We start from the raw sequence: 16,389 nt of genomic DNA on the forward strand, positions 1-16,389 counted from the left end.
TTGATGGAAGACACTAAAAATATGTTAAAGGAAATATTTGCATCACATCTGCTGTTCCTTTTTATAAGATAATCATTAGTCTGGGAAGCGATTAACTGAGAATGTAGGAAAAGCTTGTTTCCCATACAACATCCAGCTGCAGTAACTTTTAACTTATTTTTGTAACCACTTACTCGGTTAAAAATATCACCAAAAGAATTTTATTTCCATTGCGCTTTAGTGAAGTTAATATCATAGTTGTTTGATTTGCAAATGAAATACCTTTTATGTATTTACCTGGAACATGTGACTAGCTCCGGTGGTTAACCATACAGATTTGTCACTCATATTTCATATCAGTTTTGGAGAACACACAATGCCCTTAGTTTATCTGGATAGTGCCACGTACTGTTGTTAAACAGAATTAAAACCAAGTTGTTGCCCAAGAGGAAGTTCTTTGGTTTCATTTTGATTCCCCCCCAGTCTCCTTTCCTTCCCACCACCTCCCACTTGCTTGCTCCTGTACTTTGTGAAAGAGCTGCTATGGGTAGGGTCCACCTAGCTTGGCCAAGGAGGCTGTCTTCCTTCTGTTAGTCTTCGGTACAGCACTTAGTGCAGACCACGAGATGCAATTGCTCCTGCATGTTCCTCTTTGTGGTTAAGAGGAGATGGACATCTGTGCTCATGTAAAATCCTAATTCATTTTGAAGACAATTTTACATGATGTCAAACGTGGGCTTGTATTAGAAATCGGGGCCTTCACGAGTTTGCTGAAGCAAGCAGTAGCTTTTCATTAAGTCTAAGCAGTACCCAATCCAGTGAAGTAGTCATGCTTGCTGAGGCTCTTAAATAAGTAACAGAAAGAACTTGTGTCATTATACGCTTCCTATGTTTTAACGAGTTTTGCTGAAGCCACGTGAAGTATCTATAAAACAAGAAGGCTGTAAATTGAAATTGGCATGCATGTTTTTTCTCTGCTTTTAGTTCAGGCAGCTGACAATGAAATATAGGGAATGTTAACTTTTGTGATACAATCAACTCAGTACAGTGCACGCTTTTCTAGTAAACTATTTGAAGTACTTTGTACGACAATAAAGTATTTAGAATTAAATAAAAATGCCTGTATTCCATTTTGACTAATTGCTTGAGGCTAACTTGTTTTAAAGTTACAGTTATTAGTTACTAAATTAAATGGCTTAATAGATCCTTTTGTGTCCTCTACGTATGTTGTACTGCTGGAGTGAGTTGCATAAACATTAGTAGGAGGACTAGAAGAAAAGCAGACATCTTCCAATGTGGTGCTTAATCAAATTTCTTTAAAAATGCAAACGTATTTTCAACGTTGGGGAAAATATAACCATGCCTTCTCTCCGCAGATCAATTCCACGCTGTTATCTGGAAACTGAGTCAGAGATTGATTTTGGTACAGTGACTGCAAACAGTAAAGTAATTAGTAAAGAGATTAGTATTGCTAACCATGGATCATCATCAGGTAAATATTAAATATGCATTGAATTATGAAAATGTGCATTGTCTTGGGAAATGTATTTTTTGGTGAGTTAACACCTCAGTGGCTAACTGAGGAATTAACTGAAGTTCTGAGTTATGCGTATTATGAGTATTACAGCGAAAGGGTCTTATACTGGGTTTATGTGGCTAGGTTTTGGTAGCTGGGGGCTGCAGGGGTGGCCTCTGAGCAGAGCCCAGCAGCCGCCCATGCCAACTCCAGCCGGCTCCAAAAGGGACCTGCTGCTGGCCAGAGCTGAGCCGGGGAGCGATGCTGGGTGGGCTCTGGGAGAGCAAATTTAAGGAAGGGGAAAAACGCCATGCAACAGCAGCTGGGAGAGAGGAGTGGGAACATGTGAGGGAACCAGCCCTGCAGACCCATAAGCCTTTTTTTTCCATCAGATTTTCTCCCCCTCTTTCTTCTGAGGAGGGGCAGTGAGAGAGCTGTGTGGTGGTGCTGAGCTACCTACCTGTGTGTTCTGTAAGTGATGCATTCCTTCTGGAGGCAGTACTGTGTTTCTGCTTAGGGAAGAAAAATGTACTTGGAACTTGGCAGAATGTTAGATCTCTACTCGGTCAGTCTGACAGATGTAAAAGTAACAGCTGATCATTATCTTAGTTGATCATTAGTTGCATATGCATTTATAACTTGCACGATGTGAAACTTTTCACATTGTACAGGAACTAGTTCAAAACTGCTGCATGCTGCACAAAGGCTGCATGATAGAGTTTTGCAGTGTTGGCCACATGCAAATTTAGAATAAAAGCAGGGGTTAGTGAAGAATTTATCAAGGGCAGACAAAGGTAGAGCTGCTCAATCCATGTGTGTAGTCTCTGAATCGGAACACGACAGGTTGTACTGGCAGGCATCATATAAACTGCACCAGCAGAAGTGCTGTATGCAGCCTGTGAATCGAGGCATTTCATATCTTGTGCTAAAAGCATGAGTACTTTGTTCCTGCTTGTGGTGTCATATTAGAGATCTGCTGTTGTTTGAGGTAAAACAGCGTGTTTTTCCTGCAAGATTTGAAACAATTTCTTGCTACCTGTAATGACAAAAAATGAATGCTGCTGGTGAAATACACACTTACTAATCTTTTCACGTTTAAAAATGTTTGTACGACAGAGAAAGATTAACTGTTCTCTTCTGCAATGAATTGGATAGTGTATGAATCAAGTCATGAAAAGTATTGCTATTTGCAGGTAATAGATCTCTCTTTGGATATGCGAAATTTCTAGACTGTGGCTGCCTAGAGCTGTGCATAAAATACTCCAGAATTTATAAAAATGTTACTAATAGAGGCTTTGTGATATACTCAGTTCTGTTTGGAATGTAAGTACCTTTCCTGTTACAATGACAACCTGCACATTTGCATTGGATATGTGGATGTTTTATTTCAAAAATCCTGGGAAGAATGCTGTTCTCTGTTAGAAATAGTTTTGAGAAAGGTTAACTTTGTGTTTCCTGTTTCCATAAGAAAATTTACTACTTGTAAATGCCTGCTTTATGTCATTTGTGAATCCAAATGTTTCATAGGGAAATATCAATCTACAACTTCTAAGTTGTGTAATGTATTATTCCTTTTAGGTGCATTTAAGATATCATATGATGGGGTTGTCTTGCTTAACATAGAACCTACCAGTGGAGTGGTGGAGCCTGATTCTTTAAAGGTGGTTAAAGTGGATATCTGTACAGATGTACCAAGAGTCATCAAAGAAGTGATAAAGTGAGTGAGTATAAAGACTTTACTATGATTTTGTTTACTACATATATACAAAGCTCCCAAGTGTAAATTCCTGTCTTCAACACTTATTTTCATTGTCTCCATGGATGTGATGCACAGGTGGTGTACCTGGCTGTTTTTGTTGTTGTTGTTGTTGTGTTTGTTTGTTTGTTTGTTTTAGAATTTGCTTGTAAGTTGTAATTACATGGCATGTGCGCACATCTTTGTGTGCTGCTAACCAAGAGCTTCTGCATCTCCTACCTGCTGTGTTGTGTACCTTACACAACACTATTTTTTTCAGCTTTCTGTAACTTTACTCTTTTTCTTTTGCTTGGATGTGTTTCACTAGTCTCAGAAAACTTGATGATGTTCATTGGTGTATCTTATTTTCAACAGAATTAATCTGTTCACAACCACTACCTTTTTCAAGAGTAAACTATTTTTAAGTTTGCACTTTGTCTTCTTTCAAATTGCACATACAGACTTTTTTAGGCAGTGTCAGAATTTGGAGTTGATACAAATATGCTAAGCCCTTTTCAATCCTATATTCTTCTAGTAGCAAAAAGTTATGTGCGTTATTTTTTCCTGTTCTGTTTCGTTGTGTTATTTAAATTAAGAAGATCTTTGACTTAAAGTTGAGTTCTTATTCCTGTTCTTGCATTTTATAGCCCTCTGGAAAAGGAAATTAAATGAAAAGAGAAGAATTCTATTAGTTTTTGACAGAGAAGAATATCTCTATTTGAGATATCTCTTCTTCTCAAATAGAGATATTCTATTCAAATAGAATATCTCTATTTGGCATCACAATTACATCCGCCTTCATATGAAAGGTGTTTTTTTGGTTATTGAATTTCAGCCTTTTGATTGCAAAGTGTCACGCGTTCTGCCTTTCCTTCTTTGAACTCCAGGCTACTATTACTGTCTTCATCACCCCATGTTGGTTAAGCAGCCACTGCCTTCTTCTGTCTAGTTTAGACTTGTACATTGTCTGTATGACCCTCTGGGTTTTGTGCTATCATCACGAATAAGCATTCAGGAAGGAATAGCAGCAGTTCTGTGCTTACTCAGATGAACTTCTTCTCCAGTTGCCTGAGAGAAAAATTGCTAAGTGTACACCTAAATAGGGAGGAAGACATAATTTGCAGAGGTAAAAGAGCAATATGTCATCTGTGGACATCTCTGATTCTTTTGAGATGCTATTCCTATCGTTTCAAACAATAGTCTGCCAACACAACTAAGAAGAGTAGGGGGAAGGAAAAGAGCAAAAATTGAAGAAATCTCCCCAAACCTCATATTTTAATGTGTGATTCCTTGTGATTGGTAATATACCTATTAGGTGTCGTATTGTCAAGTACACGTTTTTGCTTATGGAGAGATGAAAATTTGAGTTTAAATGCCTTGATTTGATTTAGCTTTGCATAAAACAAATTGATTATTTCTAACATTTTTGTACGTTACCTGTTACTTGCTACCGTTACTGACAGAGTGGAGTTGGAAGGACGTGGCTGCACTGAAGTATGGATCAAAGCTGTTGTGGTTGAACAAATTCTGAAAGTTCTAGGAGTATCTTGTGGAAATGTATTGGAATGCATTAATTTTGGACCGGTTTACTTTGGGTCTTCAAAGACTGAACAAATATGTTTATACAATAAAAGCCCAGAGTGTATGGACTGGGTAGCAGTGCTAGAAGACAATGGCATTGGAGGAGAGATGGTAAGAAAATGTTTTTTATTTTAAATTTATTTTAGTTGAAGACTTGTTTTTATTTCTGCATTGGCATTCTTTTCTCATCATTCATCTTCTAGCAGTGTTTTCTATGTCATGCTATTTCTTGATCAATAAACTTCCTGTCACCTCTGTCCAATCAGCAAATTGTTTACTATATACTTACCTTGCAATTAAGTTTTTTCAGCATTTCTGTTTCCCTGTGTCCTGTGTGACACAATAGCATTAATGATGTTATGTTTTCCTTACTTCTCCACCTCCCCTATAAAGGAGTTGTCAAAACAGATTTTGGTATTCCAAGGTGTTAAACACTTAGTTTCACTTGCTTTTCTCGTCAGTGAAGTAATCTGAGCGAGCATCACATTTTATAAAGGGAATTAAAAACACTGATATAAAAGCAGTTAATTAGCTGAGTGATATGGAACTTTTTACATTATGTCTTTCTGTCTGTTTTGAAAGATGTGAAACTATGCATGGGGAAAAAAGCAAAACAAAAGGGTGGTTAGAGCAGGCTGAACTGTTGATGTACCCATATTTTGATTATTTTTTTAGGGAACAGATCTTCAGAGGAGTGCAGATGCTGTTTTACAAGATTTAAGCCTCATGAGTAAAACAGAAGATGTAAACGTTTCCACTTTGATCCTGTGCTTTCCCAATCAAGGAACCTTGCTACCTTATGAGAAATCTTTTCTTACATTGTGCTTTAGTCCAAAGTGAGTTAATGGTTCAAATTACAAACAAGAAAAAAAAAAAAAAAAAAGTTTGTCTAAACTATTATGTAAAGAAATGTGTTAGAGAAATCATTTTAAGTTAATATGCAGATTTCTTTAATTACTTGATACTTATGTGTGTTAAAAGAAATTCCTTGGTGTGATACTACAAATGATAAAGCCAAGTCAGAAGTGATTATCTGGGATATCTTAGAATTCATTAAGGATGCCTTTGAACCAGGAATTGGATAAGCTTGTTTTTGACTGAAGAATTTTATTAGATTTTTGCAAAGGGAACTAATTGCTTCTCCAGTTAAGTATGTTGAATCTCTAAAGATTGTTGAGGAAGTCGTGCAGTGTCAAATTAAATGCCTTTTTTCAGGACTGCGGACTTATTTCATGAAGATGTTGCATACGGGCAGCAATAGGAAAGAACAGATACTTCATTACCAAGAGAATGAAACAATTGGATAACTTTCCTTACAATTACAGAATAATAGATGTAAAGGAACACTTCCCCTTCAAGCAAGGGGGAGAAAAAGAAGAAATGGAAAAAGCAAATTTTCTTACTGAAACTCTGATTTAAAGATTACACGCACATGAATCACTTATAGAAAACTCTTGTAGATGTATGTGAATGGAGAAGATACCAAATGACCAGTATCATAGTCATACATATGGTGTTCAGTTAAATTTGTTACTTTTCCATTTTCTGTAAGGAAGTATAAAGGTCATTTAAAGCTGTAATCAATAGCAACAGCTGAATTAGATGATGAAAAATGTTTTGTATTTTTTTCCCTTTTTTTTTTTCCTTTCATCTTGTAATTAGACATTATGATTCTTTCAGGAAATTTAAAAAGGCTTTTGTAGTGAATGACCTGTCACCAAAACAAGATTATGTACTGTTTCTGAAATTTGAGACTGTTGGGAATAAAGATGGCTATCGGAAGGCCTGTGATGATGGTACCACGCCAATCACAAGTATGTTACAGAAACATATAGTCACTATCAGAAATGTGTATCTGGATGATAAGTTTGTATATTTTGATTTTTGTTTCTTAATCTTCCACTTAATAGTTTTATGTGAAACTTGTGACTATCTTATTCATATCAATAAAAAAAAAGAAATTTGCATCTTTTAAGCCTCAGCACAAAAATCTGTTCTAATCATGAGTAGAAAGAAGAGCTAGTAGTGAACACCTAAAACTTATGTATAATGGTCAATATTTGGAATGGAGGAAAAAAAAACACACAACAGAAGCTGTTTGCAGGTCACCAGCACTTTGGTAATAATAATTCTATGTTTTCAAGTGAGTATCTGTTCATCCTCAGATTTCTTAATAAAGGAACAATACAGTACCTAGCCGCCATTATATGTAAGCCTATTTGAGTTCAAAGTTTATAGAAGACTACATCATAAATCATACTGTATAACCGTATGGCTCTGCTTTTGCAACTGTAGACTATAGTATGAATTTTCTGCTTGTTAGCTAAAACACGTGGCAAGATTTATTGTTTGTTTATTTTATTACTATGTTATGTGTTTTCCTAATACAGTGAATCATCCTCATCACACTGAGCTGGCTTTGAAAGGTTCTGGGATTCCTGTCATGTTAACTTTTAATCCAGGACCAGTTATTGAGTTTATGGACTGTTTCTTGGGTGAACAAACACAAGTTCTGTGCACACTCAAAAATGAATCTGAGTCCCTTCCAGTAAAATTCAGTTTCCGCAAGACTGCTCATTTTAATATTTCTCCTGAAAAAGGAAAAATAAAAAAATGTTCTGCAAAGGTAATTACCTCTTTCCCATAGATTATGTAGGCAAACAGATTATTTTACTCTACATGGGTCAGTAGTATTTTTTAATTATTATTATTAAAATAGAATAGTTTCATTTTGGTAGCCATGGGATTTAATATCAGCCAAATGTATATTTTTTCCTGCTTTTGTTGAGTCATTAAATGCTCCTAACTGTACTTCAGGAAGCAATAGGTATTATTTTAAATTTGGAAAAGATAATTGTTTTACTAAGGGGGGAGGGGGGGAATTTTACCAACTTGAGCAGAATAATTCAAACTCAATCCTTTGTTAAGATTATTTTCATTTCCTTTACTTAAGCACAAATACCTGAGTAACGTATTTCTTTAATGGAGGAAGCTATGTTAATTTTAAGTTGAATATGGAGACATTTATAATTTAACAGAACTCTAACTCGGGAAACAAGAGAAAAATGTGTCTCAGAAATGAGTTAGCAAGTATTTGTTGATGTTCTAATATGTAGCAATATACATATATGACTAATCTAAGTGTAGCCACTGGCATAGTTTTAAAGCACAGGGTTAAATACATATCTTTAGGAGTAACTGGGGAGGGAAGTAACGTAAATAATTACACAACTTCTCTTTGCTTTTTTTCCTTCATAATGTCTCATAACTTTTCTTTTACAGGATGTGATATTTTCATTTTCTCCGCATCAAATAGGAACATTTAAAGTGAAGCAAGTTGTTGATATCATTGGTACAGGACTAGAAAATAATTTACAGGTTTCGAAGACAAAATCTTTTCACCAAATATACCTGAGCTTTATTGGCGTGTGCAAATCTAAGACAAAAAACATCCTATTCAAAATTAATCCTGGTAAGTTACTAAAAAGATAAGTGCTATGTGATAAAACATTTTTAGAAGTACACTTTTAACATTTTTGTAGAGATTTTTTCACTTACTATTTTAGTTTTTAAAAACGTAATTTCTCTTTGGGAGTTGAGAGAATGCTCAACTCTATAATGTATACCCCAAAAAAATGAAATAATGGCAAGAAAAAATGGCTTGTATTTTAACAAAAATGGAACTTCCAAAGCATAATTTTTCATCACGTTTAACGTTTATACATCAGAAACTGAAGGTTTCAGTTTTTGACAGATGCCATTGCACAGTGCTAATATGCTCAAGTTTTCAACTGAGAGAGGTAAAGCACAGGAAAAAGTTAGACAGACAACAGGGTATTCTTTATTGGCTATAAGTCACAACTGCCAGATGAATTTGCCAGCTAATACTGCTAGGGGGCTGTATCTATTGATTCTTCCCATCCGATGAAGCCTATGACAGCACAAAAATATTTCAGGTTATACTGTAATTGGCTTCTTGATAATTTTTTCCTTATGGTATCATGTTCCTAATTTGTTTAATGAACGACTCAACAGTAGATTTGACTAAACCCGTCACTGGATTTTAAAACCAGTCATGGAAAACTTACCTTTTTGTGGCATCGAATGTGCTGTAACACCTGCAGGTAGTACTAGTGCAGCACAGCTGTACTGCATAGTGGTGCATCTGGTTTCTGTGCGTAGATAAATTAGAGGAGGGTAGCTGAATACTGCTTAACGTACTGCTGCCCACTTGAAGATGTGTTGATTAATGGAAAAACAGAAAGACGATATCCATTTTATTCAGTTAAAGTATTGAGGGGAAGTTAAAACAGGAAGTCATGGGATGAAATGTGGAGTCGCCTTCAAAACTGCTGTTCTTTCTGCAAGTATCAGAGTGGTTGATAAGCTACTGGACGTTTTTGGTTCTTTCAGGTAGGTATTTCATATCCAGGGCAATCAAGAATTGATGAGAAACTATAGTTTTAATAAATCCCTGAACTTCTGATGATTATTTATATGATTTTTTTCTGTTTCAAAAGTACTATTAAAATATATTTCTGTAGATCAATGTCTTAATGTTTTGGTTCATATTTTGAATCCTTATGAAATGTGCTTATAATACATTTCCAAACAGCTCTTGATTGTATATGTGTATATAGAATCATAGAGTGGTTTAGGCTGGAAGGGACCTTACATATCATCTAACTCCACCCCACCCCCCACCCCCCCCGCTATGGCCAGGGACACCTCCCACCAGATCAGGTTGCCCAAAGCCCCATCCAGCCTGGCCTTGAATGCATGTGGATGGAGCATCCACAGCTTCTCTGGGCAACCTGTGCCAGGACCTTACCACCCTCTGAGTGAATAATTTCTTCTTTGCGTTTAATCTAAAGCTACACTATTTTAGCTTAATGCTGTTACCCCTTATCCTATCACTATCTTCCCTGATAGAGTCCCTCCCCATCTTTCCTGTAAGCCCCCTCTAAGTACTGAAAGGCTGCTGTAAAGTCTCCCCAGAACCTTCTCTTCCATAGGCTAAATAACCTCAACTTTCTCAGCCTGTCTTCACAGGAGAGGTGTTCTAGACCTCTGATCATGTTTGTGGCCCTACTTTGGAAGCACTCTGGTTCAAATCTCTCAGGCTGGGGGCCCTAGGCTGAATGCAGCACTCTCAGCGCCATCTCAAGAGAGCATTGTAGAGGGGGAGAGTCACCTCCCTGGACCTGCTGGCCATGTTACTTTTGATGCATCAAAGGGTACAGTTGGCTTTCTGGGCTGCAGTTGTACACTGCTGATCCAGGCAGAGTTTTTTGTCTACCAGTATCCCAAGTCCTTCTCTGCAGGGCTGCTCTCTATCCATTCATTGCCTAGCCTATATTCATGTAGTTATGTTTGGGATTGTGCTAACCCAGGTGCAGGACCTTGCACTTGGCCTTGCTGCACTACTTGAGATTCATACAGGCCTGCCTACCAAGGTCCCTCTGGATGGTATCCCTTCATGCCAGTGTGTTGACTGCACTGCACAGCTTGGTGTCATCAGCAAAATTCCCGAGGGTGCACTCAATCCCACTGTCTGTGTCACCAACAAATTGTGCTGGTCCCAGTACTGACCCCTGAGGAACACCACTAGTTACTGATCTCCGCTTGGACATTTCAGCTGTTGTGTGCAACCATCCAGCAACCTTGCCCACCGACTGGTCCATCTGTCAAGTCTATGTCTGTCCTATTTAGAGATAGGGTTGCTCTGTGGGACAGTGTCAAAAGCTTTGCAGAAGTTCAGGTAGATGATGTCAGTTGCTTTTCCTTATCCACCAATGCTGTAACCCTGTCATAGGAAGCCACCAAATTTGTCAGGCTAGATTTGGCCTTAGTGAAGCCACGTTGGCTGTCAGCAGTCACCTCCTTATTTCCCATGTGCCTTTACGCAGTTTCCAGGAGGATGCGCTCCATGATCTTGCCAGGCACAGAGGTGAGACTAACTGGCCTGTAGTTCCCTGGGTTGTCTTCTCCCCTCCCCCTCCCTCCCCCCCCCCCGGTTAAAGATGGGGCCTATGTGTCCCCTTTTCTAGTCATTGAGAAGTTCACTGGGCTGCCCCATTTAAATATGACGGACAGTGGCTTAGCAGTTTGATCTGCCAGTTCCCTCAAGTCCCTTGGATGCATCTCATGAGGTTCCTTAGATGGTCTTGCATGTGATCTTCTCTTGCAGTGGGCGGTCTTTACCCTGCCAGTCCCTGCCTTTGGATTCTATGGCTTAGGTGGTGTGGCTAGAGCACTTGTGGTGAAGATTGAGGCAAAGAAGTTGAGTACCTCAACTTTTCTGTGTCAGTTGCGTATATAAAATGTACGCTCATAAACACTTGCAGCATACACACATGCATACTTTTACATATATATACATATTTTTTTCAAATGGTAATGATTGTCAGAGTTTAAACTTTATCGATATTTCTTGACTTCCTTCTCACATTCAATGCCCTTGGTGGCTGTCAGCTTTTCTAAATGCTGTTTTCTACCATTTATTCTATTGGTGACCCCATTCTGCTCCAACTTCCAGGCTAATCAAGATGTTATGAGGAGTATCTCTGTTATATAGGCTATTGATACCTGTGTTTTGCTTTTAAAGCTTCATTGAGGTGTGGGGTGAATGTGAAGTTTTTCAGATCCTTATATCAACGGACTATGTTTTCCTGTTCATTTCTCCCAGTCTCTGTGGATGAGTTTGTGTGCTTGCCTGTGTGTCTACAATAGTTTGGACAATAGAAAATAGTTATTCTTGTAGCCATTTTAGACAAATCAGGGTTAAGGCTAAAGTAGATAGAACTACTGTGTTTAACGTATCAGTTTTCGGGGGGGGGGGGGGGGGGGGCGGGAAGGTGCAGTCCAATGATTTATTTATTTATTTTTAGTGCAGCTTTAAACATATATATCTTTATACCTTTCTATAAGGAGACGTGAGCAAACACCAGGACTTGTTGCTGTCGTCATTTTCCTCTGTGATCTGTATGTGCTTTTCTAAAATTTCAGTGAAAAACATTTGAGCTCTCTTTTAAGTTGTGGTAGCTTGGGAATCTTTGTCAAAAACTTACTTTTGCAGCCCTCGTGACAAGCTTTCTGACACTGCAGACAGTGTTGTCACAGTTGTGGCTCTAAGTGTTTGGTCGTGTGTACATGCAAGATAAGGTGCCCCACCTGGACACAACAGAAGTGGTTTGGGCTGCAGTATTTGTTTGACTATGATGAAAGTTATTGGCTGTTATGGTCCTCATGTCTGAGGAAAACACTAGGATGGACGACTGATTGTTGGGTTGCTGGGTGAACCATTATAAATTATGAAATGTTTTGTCTGATATAGTACTTTGACTTTTGTTGAGAGAGGTCTAGTAAAATTGTATGTAATGTGTTTTATTTGATTTTTAAGGTATAACACCAATGATTTCCAATGCAACTGGACAGTTTGTAGCTGATGGCACAGGACAGTGCTCTGATACTGCACCTGTGGCAATACTTAAATCAACCCAAACACAAATCCATACTCACCAGATAAACAGAAATTATAAGGGTGATGCACTTACAGCTTTTCCTAATGACCGCTCAGCCAGCATTAGGCCTAGTGAACGGAATAAAAAATACAGGTAAAAAATTAAGAAAATATAATATTTAAAAATAATAATTTATATATACTGCACAGTAGATTAACACTGATATGACAGCTTACTGTTTTTTTCAGCCTGAAAGTTGTTTAAAATTAATTAACCTTGAACCTCTTGCACCTCTTGACTTTTTTTTTTTTTTTTGGTGCGTTTGTGTGTGAAACTACAAAAGTAGCTATTACAGTTTCAGTGTTTCATTTTTATGGTTGCCTTCACAAGGTCAAATATTAATAATGAGCTGTGATAAAAAGAATGTTTGGGGTGAAATATATATGTAGCAAAATCAATATATTCTAGTTCTAAGAAAACCCAGAATCATTTAATGCAAACAATGAAACTATGATTCTCTCTAAATATTTAGGACTATTTTTACAAAGACTGAGAGATATAATTACATAGATCCACAGTTTTCTTATACTGACTATGAACGACTGTTAAAAGAAGTACACAAGGAATACTATGCCAATTTCATTTCTAGTTTAAGGCAGCGTCGCTTGCAGAAAGATGCCACCAGGTAAGACTTTGTTTGAAGGATAAATAAATACTTGAGGCTTGTATGAAAAATGTATATATATACATGCAGAATAGATTTAGTGGCACCAATCTTATGCTAAATTTTATTACATCCAGAAATGCTTATGGTCTTGGGATCTTCATTTATAAAGTATTCAAAACCAGTTTTGGTCAAACATTGATTTAGACACTTGGAGATTACTTCCAAGGTAAAACTTATGTTCAGGGCCATGGAACTTGAAATAAAACCTAAGAAGAACTTAAGATACCACATTTTAAGAAGGATTTCTTATGGCTCATTGCAAAAAAGTGTTTATGGTTGTGTTGGAATCTTTTTTATATATAATAAATTGCATGTATTTCTAATCTGTATATCTAACTCACCCATAGTGATGGGTTCAGTATGTGAGTTATAACTTGTGTAGTGTAACAGAGAAGATCAAAGGATTGTACTGGCATTCTAGCCTTAACTAACACAAATTTATGGAGTAAGAATTTGCTATATTTGCTTGGTATGTTGTGGAACAAACCTTGGAAAACTATAGTATGTGAAAACTTTACATGACTGTTCTGATGCTTTTAATTTGATTAAAAATATATATTTTATTAAAAAAAATAAAAGTCTGTAAAACCTTCCTCCAAGGCAAGAGAAGTAATACCTTAAGACTGGTAAGTCTCAAAACCCATTATTTAAAAATGAATAGGGGCAGAGTTATTGTTGTAAATTCAGTTTTAAGTTGTTCTGTGTACATATGTCATGATTCAAACAAGGCCTTAAGAGATGGATGTATTCTATTTTTTTTCTGCTATTCTATTTTTTTCATGGTATATGGTTTTCTTGGAAGGCACTGGTATTGTGCTGTTTGTATGACTGTAACCTACGTGACCATAACATATTCAAGGTGTGTTTCAAGAGGAGCAAGAACAGAAAGGCACATTTCACAATTACCAGATGAATTTATGGTTGTTATTGAAGTCAGGATAATTTTCTAAATACTTGATATGAGACATCTGTGTAAGTTCTCTGGAAGTTTAAAACTGTATGGTTGCAGTTGAAATTGATTGGAGCTTAACCTTGATCAAGGAAAGTTAATTGATCAGAAAATTAGGCTATAAGTGGTCCAGCTCAGACATACACATGTTAAAGGATCCTTTGTAATCTTGTAATTTATTATCTTTCAAGTGTTTGACTTTACAACATCATTGTTTTTTAAGCTATATTCTAGACATGATACAATTACATTCTGGTAGCCATAATGCTTGTAACCCATTTAGCTAGGCAGTATCCACAAACATGCAATGGTTTTAGTCCTTGTGTAAACAATAAAATAAAAAATCTAATAGACTTTTAAATGCATTTGTTATATTTGATTTTTTTTTTTCTCTAAAGAAATAATACTTTAAGTGAGAATATTTCATGTATTAAATAATCTTAGGTAGTTTAATGTGTAGAACATGAAATGCTCAAAATTCTAGATTTCCCTATTCTTTTTTTTTTCCCTTGCCTATAGGCAGTTTAATATTTATAATAATTCTGTGAGCATAGGCCTTAAACCTGCAGAAGGACTTGTGTCACCAAAGATCTCAATCGCTGATTTTCACAAGGAAGAGCTACAGTTCAAAATGCTTCCTTTAGATGAGAATTGCCTATTAACTAGTCGAAGACTGGCAGCAAGTGCTTCTAAATCTTCAGTCAAAGAAGTAAGTTAATGCTTCAGTAATAACGTAAGCATAAAATGTGTAACATATATATATATTAAAAAAAAATAATAAAATTTTTGATTCTGTCCTGAGATGTCTTGTGCTTATCCCAGATTTGGAGCGGGCTTAGGGCTATGCCATCTTCTACCCAAGAGAAGGAAGATTGTAGTCTAACTTTGACACCCAAACAGCTTCATCAAATACTAATTGGTAAGATTTTTTACTTTGGTTACTAAACACATATAGTTGTTATAAAAGCACTTATTTGTAGTAACACAATGTATGCTCATAATTTTTCACCTTAAATATAAAATAGATTAATTTGGTGGTAGCTTGATATATACATTAATGTTTAACTGAAGCTTTGTACTCACCAGACGATAGGGAGGTACAATTAGGTATTGAAGTGCGAAAGGAGAGCTTTCTTTAAAGACCAGTTACGGTATGGCCCATCATGGAGAAATGAATGCTGCATAAAATGAGGTCTGCTCACACTCCTATGGCTTGTATTGGGTAATAACTAGATCAGCATTAATATCATTAACATTTGTTGGAGTCTTCAGAATGTTTCTTTGAGATAACAGTGATGGCCCAATATCTTAAAACCTCTTCAGGATCCTCCTTCAAAATAATTCTGGTGGAAAGCTCTGTGATGTAGAGTGCCTTCTGAAGTTTGTGAGGGGTTCATCTATTAACAACACATTGGACTGTAGTGATTTCAACCCACTGGGCTGCTAAACTCCACCACATTGTTCTCCCACTCCCTCTCCTCAGTGGAACAGGAAGAGAAAATACAATGGAAAAGGGCCCCAGCACAAGGATAAGGACAGGGAGATTGCTCACCGGTTACTGTCACAGGCAAAACAGATTCAGCATAAAGCAAGTTAATATAATTTATTGCCAACTAATATCTGACTAGAGCAGTCTTTTTATTTCTCTTCTAGAGAAATAAAAGCAACTAAAAACAACTTCCCCCAATACACTTTATTCTACTTCCTCCTCCTAATCAGTGCAGGGGAAGGGGGAACGAGAGCTCTGGTCAGTCCATAGCGTTTTGTCTCTGCTGCTCCCTCATCCTCACACTCTTTCTCTGCTCCAGTGTGGGGATGCTGCCCATGTCAAGAACTACTCCAATAGGGATCCATACCATGGGGTACAGTCCTTCAGGAGCAAGCTGCTCCAGCACGGGTCCCCCACAGATGGCAGCTCCCCCCCAGGCCCCCTGCTCCTGCGTGGGCTCCTCTCCACGGGCTGCAGCTCCGGCCCGGGGCCTGCTCCTGCGGGGGCTCTCCATGGGCCGCAGCCTCCTCCAGGCCACATCCACCTGCTCCCCGTGGGCTCCTCCACGGGCTGCAGCGTGGAGATCTGCTCCGTGTGGGACCCATGGGCTGCAGGGGGACAGCCTGCTCCACCAGGGGCCTCTCCACAGCCCGCAGGGGAACGTGCCTGGCGCACATCCTGCCCTCCTGCTGCACTGACCTTGTTGGCTGCAGGGCTGGGTCTCCCACATGATCTCACTCCCCTCTCCCAGCTGCTGTTGCATGGTGTTTTTTCCCTTCATTAACTCTGCTTTCCCAGAGACCCACCCAGCTTCACCCCCGGCTCCACTCTGGCTACCAGCTGGTCCCTTTTGGAGCCGGCTGGAGCTGGTCTCTGACCACAGAGGCCACCCCTGCATCCCCCCCACTTTGCCACATCCCCCCCACATTGCCACATGAACCTAATATAGA

The 16,389-nt window shown here is 38.0% G+C and overlaps 1 protein-coding gene across 1 annotated transcript in view; it reads left to right on the plus strand.

Annotated features, from left to right (window-relative positions):
- Nucleotides 1-1,338: 1,338 nt before the first annotated feature.
- The window catches only part of CFAP47 (cilia and flagella associated protein 47), a 291,226-nt gene continuing 276,175 nt past the window's right edge, over nt 1,339-16,389 (plus strand). The window contains exons 1-11 of the mRNA XM_035333565.1: nt 1,339-1,471; nt 3,074-3,212; nt 4,694-4,922; nt 5,487-5,647; nt 6,492-6,625; nt 7,202-7,437; nt 8,094-8,283; nt 12,214-12,427; nt 12,807-12,959; nt 14,470-14,659; nt 14,773-14,869. Of these exons, the coding sequence (XP_035189456.1) occupies nt 1,339-1,471; nt 3,074-3,212; nt 4,694-4,922; nt 5,487-5,647; nt 6,492-6,625; nt 7,202-7,437; nt 8,094-8,283; nt 12,214-12,427; nt 12,807-12,959; nt 14,470-14,659; nt 14,773-14,869 (1,876 nt within the window). The remainder of the gene's footprint in view (nt 1,472-3,073; nt 3,213-4,693; nt 4,923-5,486; nt 5,648-6,491; nt 6,626-7,201; nt 7,438-8,093; nt 8,284-12,213; nt 12,428-12,806; nt 12,960-14,469; nt 14,660-14,772; nt 14,870-16,389) is intronic.

The sequence above is a fragment of the Oxyura jamaicensis genome, chromosome 1, assembly GCF_011077185.1.
Source record: "Oxyura jamaicensis isolate SHBP4307 breed ruddy duck chromosome 1, BPBGC_Ojam_1.0, whole genome shotgun sequence".
NCBI lineage: Eukaryota > Metazoa > Chordata > Aves > Anseriformes > Anatidae > Oxyura > Oxyura jamaicensis.